This window comes from Urocitellus parryii, chromosome 7 (assembly GCF_045843805.1).
Source record: "Urocitellus parryii isolate mUroPar1 chromosome 7, mUroPar1.hap1, whole genome shotgun sequence".
Taxonomy (NCBI): Eukaryota; Metazoa; Chordata; class Mammalia; order Rodentia; family Sciuridae; genus Urocitellus; species Urocitellus parryii.
The window spans coordinates 9010540-9026436 of NC_135537.1; the positions used below are offsets into that span (position 1 = coordinate 9010540).

Below are 15897 nucleotides of genomic sequence, written 5' to 3' on the forward strand. Positions count from 1 at the left end.
CCTGATTCATTTATCAGTTGATGACCAAACCCTGTACTGGAAGCCCTGTTTACCCTTCTTACTCATCCTTGAGCTCAGCCTCCTTTGACTCAGTCTGTCCATGAGATTTCAGAGTTGGAGGCTATAGGATACGTGCATTGTAGGAGGTAGGGAGGGGGTGCTCAGCAGGGTGTCTGGATCCTGGAAAGTGGCTTGCATGGGCCACCCAGCCTGCACAACTGAGTGCTGGGATTTCTCCAGGAATTCCTGGGGTGAGGGAACAGGAATGGCTCCTCCCATGATTGTGGGTGTGCTTTCTAGACCATGAGCCCATCTTTCTCATAGATGCTTGGCTCATGTACATGCTCACTACATAGCTACCAAATGAATGAATAAAGGCGTCACCAGATCTGGGAGTTTGGCTGCCTAGCCAGCAGGTGGAGTGACAGCAGCCACAGCAGTTATGGCTGCTGCTGCTTTGCAAGCCATATCATTTCCCCAAAATGTACCCGTCTCACCCTGCGTATAATAATGTGAACTATGGCGAACCAATAAGTATGCAAAGCAGATACCGCTAGCATCAGAAAGGAAATTCACGTCTTATCACCACATCTCCAGAGTAAGTTGTGCTTACATGAACCAAATAGCATTCTTTCCCTTTCCAAAATTTACTAAAATTATTTTCAATATACACATAATAAAAGGTCCTTCGTTTTTTCTTTCACCACACCCACCCCCAACAAAAGTCACTAATTTAATGAGATCGCCCACATAGGGGCCCGCACTCTGTAAGGAAGAAGTGTTCTGCAGCCTCTAGGTTAATAGCCGCTTGGTCTGAAGGGTCTGCAGAACTCATCTGTCCTCACCCCCTGACACTCCCATGTCACAGATCTGAGACACACAAGCCCAGGTTGGGCAGCTGGGGCCACAGTAACAAGAAGGGATGTTTGCTAGCATTCTTTCATCCGTGGGATGGTGCCTCACTCTTTTATCTCATCTCAGAGGGGCCCCAGAACAGAGATGGGGCTTGTTGTAAAGACGGAGAGATGGAGGCCTGGGACAGACCCTGAAGCCAGCTCTGACTTCAGCTCACAGGCTCTGGATCTCCATTTCTCAGATGAGAACACTAGGGCCAAGGCAGGCCTGAGAACAGGGGCGTGTGGCTGGCCTCAGGGGTCCTGGAGCACTGCACCACCCTCTACAGGGGGCCCTGGGCACCTGGGTGCAGGAGGAGGTGTCTCCAGGGAAACCCGCAGCAGCTGGGCAGGTCCCCACCGACTGCCGGGCTGTGCTTCCTTCCTGTGAATCAAAACGCCCCTCTGCTTCATTTCCTAGGACTGGAGAGTGACTTCCTCGCGGTGCTGACTGACTACCCATCTCCTGACATCAGCCCCCCAATATTCCGCCGTGGGGAGAAACTGCGTGTGATTTCTGAGTGAGTTAGCTTTTCAAAACTTTTATAATCCTCAAAACAAGAGGACCTCAGTTTGGAGGGGAAGCACTAGATTTTTAGCTATAGTCGTCCAGTTCCACATGGGCCCTGATCCTACTGTGGGGTGAGAAGTCTGGCTCACACTGCAACCCTACCCCTTATGTGGCTGGGCTCTGAAACCTTCAATGGCTCCCCATGGACTGCTGGCTAAAATCTAATTGTTTATAACTAGGCTTTGAGACTTTTATGATCCCAATTCTGCTTCTCGTATTGGCCTCATCCCCTGCCACATGTGCGGTAACCCTGTGCCAGCACAAGCTGGGCAGAGAGACCCAGGGTCTGAAAACACTCTGATGACAGACAGCATTGCCTCCTATTCCTGTTGTCTCTTCAGAGTGATGCCAAACAGTCTGCAGGACAAACAGGGACTCTAAGTCCATTTTCTTTGGATCCTCGTTGATATAGACACACAGAATATCTTTGGTTATATTTCAGGGTACAAATCAAACCAGTAAACACTGGTTTTAAAAAGTCTCCATCTATAGCATAGCAGTTGAGAACATCAGCTGCTGATCCCTGAAGGTGGCTTTTTCTATTAAGTGGGAATGCTTCCAAGCTAGCTGCTAGCTTGAATGGGGGTGTCTGTTGCATGTGTGTGTGCGTGCACATACACGCATGCATGAATGCATGCCTGCACCCACTAAGCACTCAATTCCCAAACTGAGAAATTCTGGTCCATCTGGGCAATGGCAGATCTTAGAAGAGAACTGTCCCCAGCTGCCATGGGGTAATTCTGCTGATCCTGTTCACTTGTCCATCTACCCATCCTGATCTTGTCTTTCTGTTCTGACAGTGAAGGAGGCTGGTGGAAAGCCATTTCTCTTAGCACTGGTCGGGAGAGTTATATCCCGGGAATCTGTGTGGCCAGAGTTTACCACGGGTGAGTACATTCGTCACCATTAAACATCATGCTGCCTGTGGGGGTGGCTCAGGAGATGGCCGGCAGGGATTCCGGCATGGTGGAGTGGCAAGGAAGACACTGAGTCAAGCAGGGCACCCACCCCCCATCTCTGCCCCTCGAGAATGATGCAGACTGGGACCCATCCCTTCCATCTGGGGACTCAGGTTCCCTGGAGTGAAATGAGAGAGCTGGGCTGTTCAGCTGGAATGAGGTGCTGCTGCTGCTCAGCACCGACACTCCGAGTGCCCTACCACTGGAGGCAGGGAGGTGGAGCAGATCAAGCCATCTGGGTTCAAGTCCTGCCTCTGTGACTTTCTGCCCAGGTGAGGGAGCCCAGGCTGCTTAGGTTTCTGAAATCATTAGTTGTCGAAAAGAAAGCGCAACACAGAATGATGGTAATAGTGACATGTAATGCCATGACCCAAGTGCAGGGCTGTTGGGAAAACAAGAAGGCTAATTTCCAAGTAGTTGTGCAGCAATGCCAGACTTCACAGAGAGACTCTGCAAAGAGCCACATTCTTGTCAACTCCACATCCAGAGGCACAGAGTGCTCCCTGCCTGACATGCCCACACACCCACCAGAGGAGCAGAGGAGCCAAACAGAAGAGGATCATGGAGACCTCGGACGTGGCAGAGGGAAGCAGTATTTCCTCCAGTAGTGGTGCAGGGGTGGCTGGGGCAGCCCCTGGTGGCTCTGTGGCATAGCACACCTGGACTCACATCCTGGCTCCCTCCTTCTAGGGAAAGGGCCTTGGGAGTTACCTAACCTCATCCAGCCACTGTCTTCTCACCTCTCAAATTAGCAAGGTCAGACCTCAGCCAAGAAGTGCTCAGCGCAGAGAAAACAAGAAGGAAGGAAGGAAGGAAGGAAGGAAAGACCACTGTCCAAATATGAAATAGCTACTTGTCCAGAGCCACACGCCCATCTAGGGAGACAGAGATGACCACACAAATATTCTGAAGACTGGAATTGAGTACATTGATTTCAGTATTGATGATCTTAATCATGAATACAGAAAACACTTCCATATTGAGGCTGATGAAACTGAACACAAGAGTCACTTTCTGAAAGAAACCCAAGTCACACTTCCACATCAGGGGCTGGGCTTTGATCCATTCATTCCTTAGCAAATGCACCTTGACACTTCATGTTGAAGATGTGGGACTGAAGCTGGCAGGGGCCGGGGTGGTGGGAACCCAGACAAACAACCTACAGGACCCTACAGGACAACTGATCTAGTTGATGCATTGACATTTCTTAAAGAATAAAGAATAGATAACAGGGCAGTGAAGTATAGAAGCTGTGGAATTGCATGTCCCAGAAAAATGTATTCTAATTTTACTCTCTCAATCACTGATATGGTAACGTGCACAAGTTACTCAGTCATTCTGTCTTTTAGCATCCTCATCTGTGAGCAGGATAATGTCCCTGTTTCAGGGAGTTGAGGTGAGGATTAGGGTTAAAGTGCATAACAAACACAGTGAGTATTCCTATGTGGCTGCTGTTCCTTGTCTGTTGTCCTCCCCTTTCTAAGTAGACTTTTGTGTAAGAACTTGAATAAATGAGTATTTGTTGCATACACTAAAATAATTAGTACTCTATGCACTGTGCAGAACTAAGGGAATAGTTGAAATATTTGGCCAAATACAGCATGATCATGATCCCAGCAGCAAAAGTGACCACAGTGACGAGCACATACATGGACAAACAGAACCTATGGGTCTTCCCACCTGGCGCTCAGGGCACTCAGACGACAGACAGGCTTTGCTGACCTGGATCTGCTCCTGTGCCCTGGAGAACACTAAAGCCTTCCGAGACAGTGGCATACCAACATCTGCTACAGCACACACCGATCTGGACCCGAGAGATGGGAGTTGTGTCTGCCTGCGCCCCAGCCACATGCCAACGAGGCTCTTCCTGCCCAGCTGAGGTCTGGCAGAACCTGGTCTGCAAAGAGCCCGTTCACCTGGAACACAGATTCCTTTGTGCCCAGAGAAGCTTCCCAGGAGGACTCAAGAGCATCAGGTCTCCTGTGGGTGCGAAACCCCCACTCCAAAAGTGAGCTACGAGCGTGCGACCACCGCGTCTTACTGTTTAGTGAAAAAAGCAAGGAACACAGGAAGCCCCCGGCGCGATGAGGAGTGTCTGAACGCGCGAGAATGGAGGGTGCTGGAGACCAGATGGAGGCACAGCAGGGCTTGTTTGTGGGGCCTCCCCGGGCCACCTCTCGTCTCTTCCTTCTTACTCACAAGCATAGGCCAAGCCCAACCTCCTGGATGCCACCGTGAAACCCACAAGACAAGGGCACAGGGAGGGTGGCTATCGCGGAGTGCAAGGTGGTACGTGGAAGGCAGACTGCCACAGCCACAGAGGACCCTGTATAACGGCACGTGCTACACATTACATACGGTGCACATTCCAGCAAGCATTGGAGGGACAGGCTGAGAGGTCCCATGCTTCCTGGATCATGTCCAGGCTAACACCTGGCCAGCGATAGGCACTTGGGAACTTTATATGAAATATAGAACACAGAAGTGCATGAATGAAGGAAAGAATAATGAGTGAATGAATAGCTGATATCCCTCCTCTTTGACACCCCATCACCCTCACAGTACCTAGACTTCAACTTCACATTCGGTCTTAGCTGTCTCTAGGTTCTGTGGGCAGGGCACATGCAGGTTACTCACAGCTGTCCTCCTGTGTCTCAGGTGGCTGTTCGAAGGACTGGGCAGGGAGAAGGCGGAGGAGCTGCTGCAGCTGCCAGACACAAAGGTCGGCTCCTTCATGATCAGAGAGAGCGAGACCAAGAAAGGTGAGCAGCCCGTCTCTCCGTGCCCGGCTCAGACAGGCAGGCCCTACTCCTGGCTGCCCCTCCTGCCTACATGTGCACATGGGTGTAGGTGGTTAGCTCCTTGCAGCCACGTCCACCCACCCGCAGCAAGGCCAGCATGATAGCTAGGGGCCCAGGAACAGGGAGCAGGTGACTGGGTACTACCATAGCCCAGGCATGGGCAGCATGCTGGGCACACAGAGGTGGACAATGGCATGGCCCAGCCTGTAGACATCAGTCCTGAGGCTTGCACGGGTTTACCTCTCTGAACTCAGATTTCTCATCTGTGAAGTGGAGAGAACCTCCCTTTGTAAGGTGGTGAGATTCCAATGTAATAATTCTTGCAGTGTCACTGCTGTATGAAAGGCCATGAGATCAGTGTTCTCTGGGCCTCTCAGAGGGGACAAGCCCATGTGCCTGTTTGCCTGCTCACCAGACCTTTATCATCATAATTTCCTGCGTCAACTGAGCAGATAGCAGGGCGCCTTCTGAGGTTCAGAGCAGGAGTTCCAAGTCCTAGTTTCAGACATGAATTACCCTCTCTCTCTTAGCCTCAGGTCAGGCATTAAGGACAGCACCGTTCCTGGATATAGTACAGCTTCAGGTCACAGGAACAAAACCCTGGATGGCTAGGGCTCCCCCACTGGTGATCGTAATAGCAACTGTTCGCATAGCGGACATCTGGCAAGTTCTTAGCCTGCTTCTTGTTCACTTCCTGTCAAGGAAGAGAAGACGCAGTCTAAGTATTTCCCAGGCACCCACCAAGTGCGGGGGCCACCTGGCCCTGGAGTCTTCACCAAGATGAGCACAGCCTGGCTTGGGGGAACACAGATGGAACATAGGGGATTCTAACACCCCACAACAGCTCCTGTCAGATACTTGAAGATACCAGAGGGCAACAAAGTCAAACAGAGGCCAAACATGGCATATGTGTTGGGCCCCGGAGGAAGGATACCCAGCTCAGAGCCCTGCAGCATGGCCAGTGGGGGAGCCCCCACTGGGCCCCCCAGCACATCTGCAGTTATCCAGGTCCTCAGCAGATCTGCAGTGGGGCAGGGTGGGGCTCGGGTGGCAGGCTCCGCCCACTGGGGGTGCAAAGTTCTGATGGTTTTTCAGGCACTGCCCTGGACTGGCTTGCTGTATTTCAAGTTCCAGTTGAAATAACTAGAAGTATCACGGTGGGTGACTCAAAGGGCAGGGCTGACAAGTAACTCTGTGCCCCAGGGCGGACCAGGAGCTTGCTGAAAGCAAAGCTTACACCCCAGAGCGGCCAATCCCAGGCTGGGCGCCTCTGAACGCTCACTCAGGATGTCTGAGCCTCTATTTCTCCATCTGGAAAATATTTGGGGACAGTACCTCCCAGGTGCTTTCTGAGAGTCAAGGAGATGTTGCCTGGAAGTAGCTTAGTCCCCCACCCGAGGCACAGACTTGATGAATGCCCATTCCTTGCCCCTCTTGCCACCTCTTGAGCACTTTCCACTCCTAGAACCCCAGGAGATGGAGCAGGGGGGATCCTTAAACATCAACCAAGTCCAAATTCTCATGCTCCTTTTGGGGGGCTGAGGCTAAGAGGGCTGCTGGTACGTGCCTGAGCTTCTCCTCTTACCAGCCTGTGTTGGTCACCACTCTGTGACGCTGAAGGAGAAATGTCATCTTTCACATGTTTCTTAGAGACACTCGCGGACACCCAGGCACTGCCACTTGCTCCAATCCCTGAGGAAGTCGAGCTTAAGTCAGAGGGGGGTAGGGATGAGGAAAGGGGACGTGGCAGTGAGCACCCTGTCCGTGGGACAGGGGCTGAGGGAGGAAATCAGGGGCACAAACACCTGAGTGCACACTAGGAAGCCGTCAGGGTCTGTCTGCACGGCCTGGAGCTATCGGTGGCACCTGAACTCTAAGGGTGGCCTCCTGAGTCACAGGGATAAGACAGCACCACAACGTCCACCTCAAAGAGCAGGAGGACTAGGCTCTGTGCCTGCAAACCCAGGCTGGCAGTAAGAACCTTCTTGAGTGCATTGGGGGGCTGCTAAAATAACAGCTGCCTGGGCTCTAAACTGAAAAGAGGGGTCCAGGGCAGGAGGGGCTGTGGGTCCTGACAGGGTGCCACCTCCCAGTGTCACTGCAGTAGACCCAGGGTGAGCAGCTATGTGCCTCTGGGGAGGTAAGCCAGTCAGCTGGCTGCCCTTGGGAGGGAACACTAGAGCCACTAACCTGTCCTTCTCCTCCTGTAGGTTTTTACTCCCTGTCGGTGAGACACAGGCAGGTGAAGCACTATCGCATCTTCCGCTTGCCAAACAACTGGTACTACATCTCCCCGAGGCTCACCTTCCAGTGCCTGGAAGACCTGGTCAACCACTACTCAGGTAAGAAACAGTGGGGACTGGAGGAGGAGGCCCCTCTGCTGCGGCCTCACAGCCTCGGGTGGGCCTAGCTCCCCAACAGAAGCCAGGGATTTTTTTCTTGCTTTCTGCCCATTTTGACTTCTTACCATGTTAACTCAGAGTACAAGAGCCTCTGAGCCTTGTCCTAGTTGGTACAATGCACTTCATCTCAAATCCACCCTCTCTCCACCTATAAACCCCACAATCCACTTGCTCCTGTATCCCACACACAGACAGCTGGCAGCTCTTTAAGTGGCCCTGCATTTTGGGGGACTCTGTTCTGAAGTCCCACTCGTTGCCCCTTCTCTGCTTGTCAGACCCCTCTTCAGCCTCCAAGGCCAACATGGGCCACCTCTGGGATGAAGCCTAGCAGTCAGACTTTGTTGGCCAGTCCTCTCTGTCCCAGTGTTCCAGAGTTCCTTTCCCTTGCACTCTGATAACTGTGCAGTGTGGCCTAGGTGAGCGCATGCTGGTCTGTGTTTCCCAAAGAGATCCTAAGGATGAGGCATCTATTTTATTAATTTGCATAGTGCTTGCTAGATGGGGAGACCAAGACAGGGAGCATCTTCCAAGATGGTAGAAGCATGGTTAGTTCTGATAGAGTGATGGGTCAGTGTAGAGTCAGAAGACAGAAAGTGGGATTCAGCTGTGCAGGTCCTGAATGCCAGCTCAGGAGTTGGAATTTGCCCCCTGGACAAAGGAACAATTGTAAACAGTTGCAGAGTTTCCAACAGCTGGTTCTGGCACCTCAGTGATTATTTCCAGCTCTGCTTGCTCACTGGGAGCTGGGCCACCTTGGACTGCATATTTGCCTCTTTTTGCCCCACTTTCTTCCCACACAATGCAGACACCAGTTGTCCCAACTCTCTGGAGGTGCTAAGGAGAGGACATGGCCATGACCTTGAGGACTTACTGAGTGGTACCCACTTTTGCCTGAGTGGGGCTGCTCCCCCCCCCCTCTTGCTCTGTCCTACTGGGGGGAGCCAGGGAAGAAGCCCTTCTCACTTTGTTAGCGGCTTCGGCTTCCCCTTGGGTTCAGGTGCCTGACCTTTCACCCTGAGGAACCTTGCCAGCACTCTCTAGGAGTCAGGGTATTGAATCAAAAGAGCAAAGGCCTTTTCAAGGAGAAAGGAACCCACACAGCCTTTGGGTGATATCCCTGGCCTATGAAGTGGCGGGTGATATGGAAGCAGTGGCTACTGGGAGAGGCAGGCCCATCCTGGGGCCCAGGCTGGGGGGGGCTGGAGCAAGTGCCCCACCTCCTCTGCTTCCCATTCCTGGAAGGTGGTGACAGTGGCCCCAGCAGGGGACTGAATGATTATCAAGCATAATCTTTCTTGTGCCATGTGCAGCCCAGCCTGGCGCCTGTGGCAGATGCAAAATAAATGATTACAAATATCGCCTCTGTGATACCGAAAACCTCACGGTTAGTTCAAAATGAAAGAGGAAGGGCGTCCTGGAAACAGCCGACTGTGCTGGGTAGGAGTGAAGGTTGGTCGTGGTATTTGGCTTTTAATAACAATCATCAGGGGGGTGTGCAGACCATAAATTTTGCATAGACAAAAGCAAACATGAAATGAATGCTGCCCCAACAAAGCTCTCACAGACCAGGAGGCCAAGAGACTGTGGCTCGGAACACCACGCCCGCTCGGCCTGCTGCACCACAGGGAGGGCTGCACAGAGCAAGTGCCTTCCAGAGAGACGACCCTGGCCCCAGCATCGGTTGACAGGGGGCAGCCACAGGTTCCCCTCTGCAACTAACTGAAATGGTCTGAAAATACAAGATGTTTTCTGTGGTCTTCTAAGACATGGCCAGGGACATCGGGAGCAGGGGACCCTGAAAGCAGGGTCTCCGGAGCCCGAGGAGTGAGAGGATGGAGCACTGCAGTGAGATGTGTAGAGGGGAGTGAACCAGACCAGTGTCACCTCTGGGAGGCCGAGGAAGATCTGTCTTCTCCTCCTAAGGGACACTGACCTGCTTTGGAATGAGAACCTGGTCCCAAATCCATGAGACAGGGTTTGGCCACATTCCGTGTCCATGGCTTCCTCAGCTTCTTCATCTCTAGAACGGGCCCAAGATACTGACTGCACACAGAGAGGGGCCTTGGTGAGATGCAGAGGCGGCACCAGCTCAGCAGGGCTCCTGGGTCCCTCCTGTGTCAGCACCTCTCCTCCTCCACGTCTGTTAGTTGCCTAAGTGTGGCTAAGGGGGGCACCCAGGGCTGCCCTGCCTGCTGGGCTCTGGATCTGGCTTTGTCTTCCTCTTTCATGAGCCGGGGGGTCACTTAGGTCTCCACCCCCTAATTATGTTAGATGCACAGTCAACCAGACTTCCCACTGACCTCACAGTCCACCTCACATCCCCGCACGCACCTACGTAGGTGACATCTGAGGTCAGTGCAGTCACAGGGGAAGCCAGGAGCAGGCACGGGGACACCGCCAGGGACAGCTGAGGTGCTGTCTCTCCAGCTTCCACTGGTTTCTGGTCCCCAGCCCCTCCGGCTGCCTGGGCCTAGCTAAGTGTGCCGCACATTCAGGGCCTCTTAGCAGCCCTCCAAGGACTGGGTGTGTGACTCTCAGCCTGGCCACTACCTTCCACACCCCTTTCAAGTCCCTGCCTTTATTTCCCATGCCAAGGGCCAGGAGCTGGACCAGATGGTGCTCAGGCCTGCACTCCACCCTGGCCACAGCTTCCCTGGGCCTGACCCTGTCTGCTTCCCCCTGCAGAGGTGGCCGATGGCCTGTGCTGTGTGCTCACCACGCCCTGCCTGACGCAGAGCACGCCCGCGCCAGCAGCCAGAGCCTCCAGCTCCCCCGTCACCCTGCGCCAGAAGACCTTCGACTGGAAGAGAGTGTCCAGGTGTGTGGGTGTCCCCTGAGCGCGTGAGCCCGACACGGTGTGGAGAGCCGTGGCCTGAAGTCGTTGGCCACTCCCACCACAGCCCTCAGTCCCCTTGTCCTTAGGAGTCCCTGCTGAAAGCTAGAAGGCATTGTCCAGCAGGACACCGCCTTGCTTTCCTGATTGCACAGGTCCTAGACTAACGCACGAGCCAACCTGTGTCATTTAGTAGTATTTAAGACTCACTCATGGAACTTAAACATGACAAAACTGAGGTGACTCAGTTTTGCTAAGAGAAAAAACATCTTCCACTGATTTAGTCTTTTTTTTTTTTCCATTGCCAGCCATTAAATTTTGAGGTGAATATCCATCATTTGTGATTGGTGGATTATCTTATAAATTGAACAGAAATCAAAATTCATACCATGGGTAAGTTCAAAGAAAATCAGAGATCAGAATTGGCTAGGAGATGAATAAAACTGATCTTCCTTATAGAAAAATTCACTTAGATTTACAGTTGGAAGTTACAGGCACTGGAGAAAACAGTAATTCAGAGAGGCTGAGTGGTTTGTCAAGATCACATAGCCAACAAATGTAAGAACCAGAATTAGAACAAGAAGCTAAAAGGATATTAACTAGGCTCTCTTTTTTTCTTCCTTTTCCTTTTCTTTGTCCCTTGTCCCCTCTCTGTCAATATCCTACTCTTTTCTCCCGTTCTCTGCCACCTGTTCTGACTCACAGACTGCAGGAGGACCCTGAGGGAGCAGGGAACCCACTTGGGGTGGATGAGTCCCTTTTCAGCTATGGTCTTCGGGAAAGCATCGCGTCCTACTTGTCCCTGACTGGGGATGACAGTAGCCCCTTTGATCGGAAGAAGAAGAGCGTCTCGCTGATGTACAGTGGAAGCAAGAGGAAGAGCTCGCTGCTCTCGTCGCCACCGTACTTTGAAGACTAGCGGCACAGCAGACGCCCGGGCTCGCCCCCGAGGCCACAGAGGTTCTGACTGTCACCTGGGATCTTGCAAAAGGCAGGATTCTCTGGCCCCTGGACAACCCAATTCCAGCCAGGAGAAGCCATCGTGAGACCCAAACTCTCACCTTCTCTATCCACATCATGACCAAAGGGACCCCCTCCTCCGTGTCTGACCAGGGCTGTGACACAGGACTTGTCAAGTCTCAATGGGATGGGACAGTGTCTCAAAGAGCCCAGCAGACCAGGATGTGCCCGTGACGCACGGGAAGGATGAGGAATTCTTCCAGAAACTGCGCCGGAAGCATTCCTCAGTCGACTGGCAGAAGGAGGTGGAAGGTGGAGGAGGACCGCAGCCTGCAGAGGGGGGCAGCAGGTGTGAGCCGCGCTGCCATTGAGTGACACCTCCTCCCTTGTAAGAGACCCGCTGACACTAAACCCCAGCCGACGGACTGGCTAGCTCCTCCACACCAGGAGGAGACGTTGGCGTTCTCCTGCACCAAAGCCACGCGGCCTGAAGTTGGTGGATTCCTGGGTCCACCACGAGGGCAGGGGACATGGGGCAAGGGCGGCGCCTAGTGGGGAAGGGAGGTGGCCTGGGACTCACCACCTTCCAGGGGCCCCAGCCAGGGTCTGCAGCACAGAAAGAGCTTCTCTGGCTGCTGGGGTCCTTGCCAGAGTTAACGAACCAGTGATTCCTTCACAATTGTGTAAAAAGGTGCTGTGTTAAGTCCTGTGTGAGGTGGGGACCAAATAGGGAAACAAGGGTGACTCAGCCCAGCCCCCAGTGAGGTGTCACAGTGAGGCAGAGAGAGAGTGGATAAGCAGGGAATGTAAAAGCAGCCTCGAGTGGAGAGATGGACTGCTAGCCTGGGATGGGCTGGGGCAGGGGACGGGGTGCCCATGTCCAGGGATCTGCATGGAGCTTAGGGCTGCTGGACGTGACAGGAAGAAAGGCCGGATATTCTTAAAAGAAGGAAAGTGTTCACTTCTAAGGAGTTGACTCACACCACATTTTATCCTAGGAAGGGTCTGGTATCCACATGAGTGCGAATACCGAGCTCCAGGAAGAGGGGAGGCCCTGAGTGGCTTGATTTTGCCATATATAGCTGTAGGAGACGGGTGAAAACACAGGCGGAGAAGGAGCGATGAACCAGACAGTCGGATCCTGCCAGGAAGGCAGGCAGCTGCAGACGGCTCATGACTCACTCTTCCCCCTCCAGGGACTCTGGGGAGGGGGCGCGTGCACGTGGCCCTTCACGTCTGCTCACGGGCACGTCCACGGACATGAGTTCATGCTGCTGGTGGTACGTGCCTATGTGTTTACATGATTTGCTGTGTCACCAGATTCCAGGGTATTCATACAAGGAGGCATTTGTGGCTTCCTTGACAATCCCCCACGGCTGATCCAAAGCCACCAGCCAGCACGTGAGAAAGGAACGTGACACCTGTGACACCCGGGACTTTTACCTGGAGGCCTGGTGCCTCTGCGCTCCAGATGTCTATACAGTGACTTCTGTTATTTTCTGTTGTGACCAATGTGACTGGAGCATTGGGGAGCCCCAGGGGGGTTCTAAGTGGGGAGCATTACACTTTGTTCAATCATGTATTTATTCCTGATTAAAGTAAGCCTAATAAATATTTAAGCCTTGAATGTGGGAGCTTCCAGGTGGCGGTGAGTGGAAAGTTCTCTCAGGGGCTCTGCAGCTTCCTGAGGACAGCCCCAGCCAGACTCCCTGGAGCCGTGGAGTCTCTTCACCCTGGAAGGTGGGCATGAGGTGAGGGAGGCAGAATCTTCGCCACCATCAAGAGAACCGTACATCACTGGTGGTAGGTGAGCTATTTGGTCTTCTGAGAATTTCTAGAAATGATTCCTGGGCACCTACTAAATAAATACTGCTCCAGGTGCTCGGGCTGCATCAGGGAAAACCCGTGGGGCCTCTGATGTCATGGAACTTGATGTCACACATAACAGGAGGCTTTCTGATGAGGAGGAGGGACATGCAGAAAACTGCAGAGCCCAGTGGATGGGGTCTCTTTAGATGGATGCTGAGGGAGGCAGCAGTGGACCCAGCCACTGAGCTGAGGCCTGGGAGAGGAGCAGCTAACTGCCATGCACAGATCTAGGGACAGGGACAGCAGGCAGCTCCTACAGGCTGAGGGTACCAGCAGGACAGTAGGGTAGCAAGGGCGCAGTGTGCTAAGAGAGGGAGTGTGGGCATGGGGTGGGTGAAGCAGGCCTGCAGGCTCTCAGGCCCTCAAGGGGAAGGGAGGGGCGCAGGGCCTACTCAGAGAAACAGGAAGTCATCCAAGGACCTAAGGGGGTGACAGCATCTCCATATGTTTGTGGGATCACCTGGCTGCTATGTGGAGGATGGATTTTTAAAACCCCAGCATTTACTGTCTAGTTGACTTATGCTTAAAGCAAAAGATGAAGAGATTTTGGAAACAAAGGGGTGGAAAGTTTTCATGGAGAAAATGAACAAACATGTTTCATGTTGAGGCAAATGGAATCTAAATGACACCAGGGCAAAGGCAGATGTCACAGAAGGAGCAATCCACTGAGAAGATGGGACGCTCACAACCTGTGTCACTCAAAAGATAAACAGCTTCAAAATACATCAGGACACTCTCATGAGGATAGATGCATAAACCGATCATTCCATTTGGAGTCTCAGAAACTGCTAGACTGAACAAGCAGAAGTGGAGAGGTGTACAGACTTTAATAACACTGGGCCCCTTTTCTGCCAATGAACAGGAACCCATCAAGACACGGAGGAAGCTACAGACATCAGGGCATGGAGTCCTTCTGCTGTGCTCTATGACCAGGGGTAACACAAATGGAAACGATTTGCAAAAGGGTGGATAACAATTCTATGAATCTAAATTCTTTTAAAAAATCTTTTGGATAAGAAGAAAATAATGCAAAAAAAAATAAGATATTCAGAAACAAATGACAATATTGCTACTTTGCAAAATTTCTGGGGAAGAGTTGATAAAACTTCATTGCTTACATCTGACATTGATCAGAATGAGAAGTGATGAGGTCAGCTTCCGACTCAGGAAGTAAGAGACCACCGCTTAGTCAGAGTCAGGAGAAAGGACCGTAATGATAAGAACAGATGTCAGTGATTTGGAGTCTAAAACAGAGCCATAGAGAAGATTTTGAAAGCCAAAACATTGTCTAAATAATAAGATTGATATGATAGATCAAAACACAAACCAGCATGGCCCAGAAAGACAAAGAAGAAAAAGCAAATCAGGTGCAGTTCCCTTGGTAACAGTGTCCAGGAGAGGGTGTGGCGCCCAGGACCACAGGGAGGCCTTCCTCCCTCTGCAGCTCCTCCCTGCTGCCTGGACCCCTCTCCAGAGCTCCCACTCAGGTATGAGGGCAGGGCTAGGTATGGCTAGGGGACGCTTTTGAGAAAGAGAAAGAAGGAAAGAAACTCCTTTCGTCTGTAAGCTGCCTTGCTACTGGGTCTCCAAGACGCAGCAGGTGGGTGGTTTGGTCCAAAGGGGACACAAAGGGACCTGCCCTCATTTGAAGATGGAGAGGCAGCTTCAAAGAAACCCTAAAAACCACCAGGCCAGGCATGGAAGCCGAGAAGAGAGCTCAGCGAAGTCCCAAGCCCACTTACTTCCCGGCCCCAGGCTTCACAAACCAGAAAACACCACAGGAGACAAAGCACGTTCACCGGGTCAACCAGGACCACCTGATCACACAGACTTTTACAAAACCGTTCAAACCCAGGGAGAAGCCTGAAGGGAACCAAACTGCTGTGTCCACGGCTGATTGTCAGCCTGATTCGTGATGCCAGGCTGAACAGCAGGGCAATGCAGGTTTTCTTTTCCCAAAATTAGCAATGAATTCCATGAAATGATACTCAGATTACCAGCAGGAGAATTAGGGAAAAAAGACAAGGAAAGAAAACTTCAAAAGACTTATTCTAAAACCTTCTAGGAGCACCAAATCCATGACTGGCGAGACCACTTTGATGAGCAGGGGAGAGCGCTCCCACCCACTGTGAGGTGAGATCTGCAGACAATGAGGCAAGAGGGCCACGGCCATTGGCTCCATCTCCCCATCTGCTCAGTGGAGCTCAGCCTCGCCCTGGACCCTCCCGAGAACCAGGCTCCCTACTAAGTGCTAAGGAACTCTAAGGTTCCCAGCACCTCGCCATAGTCAAAATCAGATATGTGAGAAAAATCATAAACACGCAGGACAAGCAGAATTCCTAAAAGCTGCTAAATAGAAGTCTCTTCTTAAGGGGAGATTCTTTGAGAGAGATTCTTTGTTTTATGAACTCAAATATGTTAAACAAATGTGGAGGCCCTTTGGCTCAGCCCTGAACCACGGAAGGGATCTTCTAGCAGACGCTGGACACACTGACCACAATCAGAGGAGAGAAGCCTGGGGGAGGTTGGCCTTTCTCCACATGGTGAGAGCCCGGGAGCTGCAGAGGAGTTCCCACAGAAACAGAGGTGGAAAGGTGCAGGAGGCTGCC

At 52.2% G+C, this 15897-nt stretch overlaps 2 protein-coding genes across 3 annotated transcripts in view; one reads left to right on the forward strand and one right to left on the reverse strand.

The window, feature by feature from the left end:
* Sla (Src like adaptor) overlaps positions 1-12946 on the forward strand; it is a 32197-nt gene extending 19251 nt beyond the window's left edge. For both annotated transcript variants that reach the window (XM_026407436.2, XM_026407430.2), the window contains 6 exons: positions 1315-1414; positions 2265-2351; positions 5082-5185; positions 7435-7566; positions 10312-10444; positions 11165-12946. In XM_026407436.2, the coding sequence (XP_026263221.1) occupies positions 1315-1414; positions 2265-2351; positions 5082-5185; positions 7435-7566; positions 10312-10444; positions 11165-11378 (770 nt within the window). In that variant the 3' untranslated portion in view covers positions 11379-12946. The remainder of the gene's footprint in view (positions 1-1314; positions 1415-2264; positions 2352-5081; positions 5186-7434; positions 7567-10311; positions 10445-11164) is intronic.
* Positions 1-15897, reverse strand: part of Tg (thyroglobulin) — a 211589-nt gene that overhangs the window by 66489 nt on the left and 129203 nt on the right. The window lies entirely within an intron of this gene.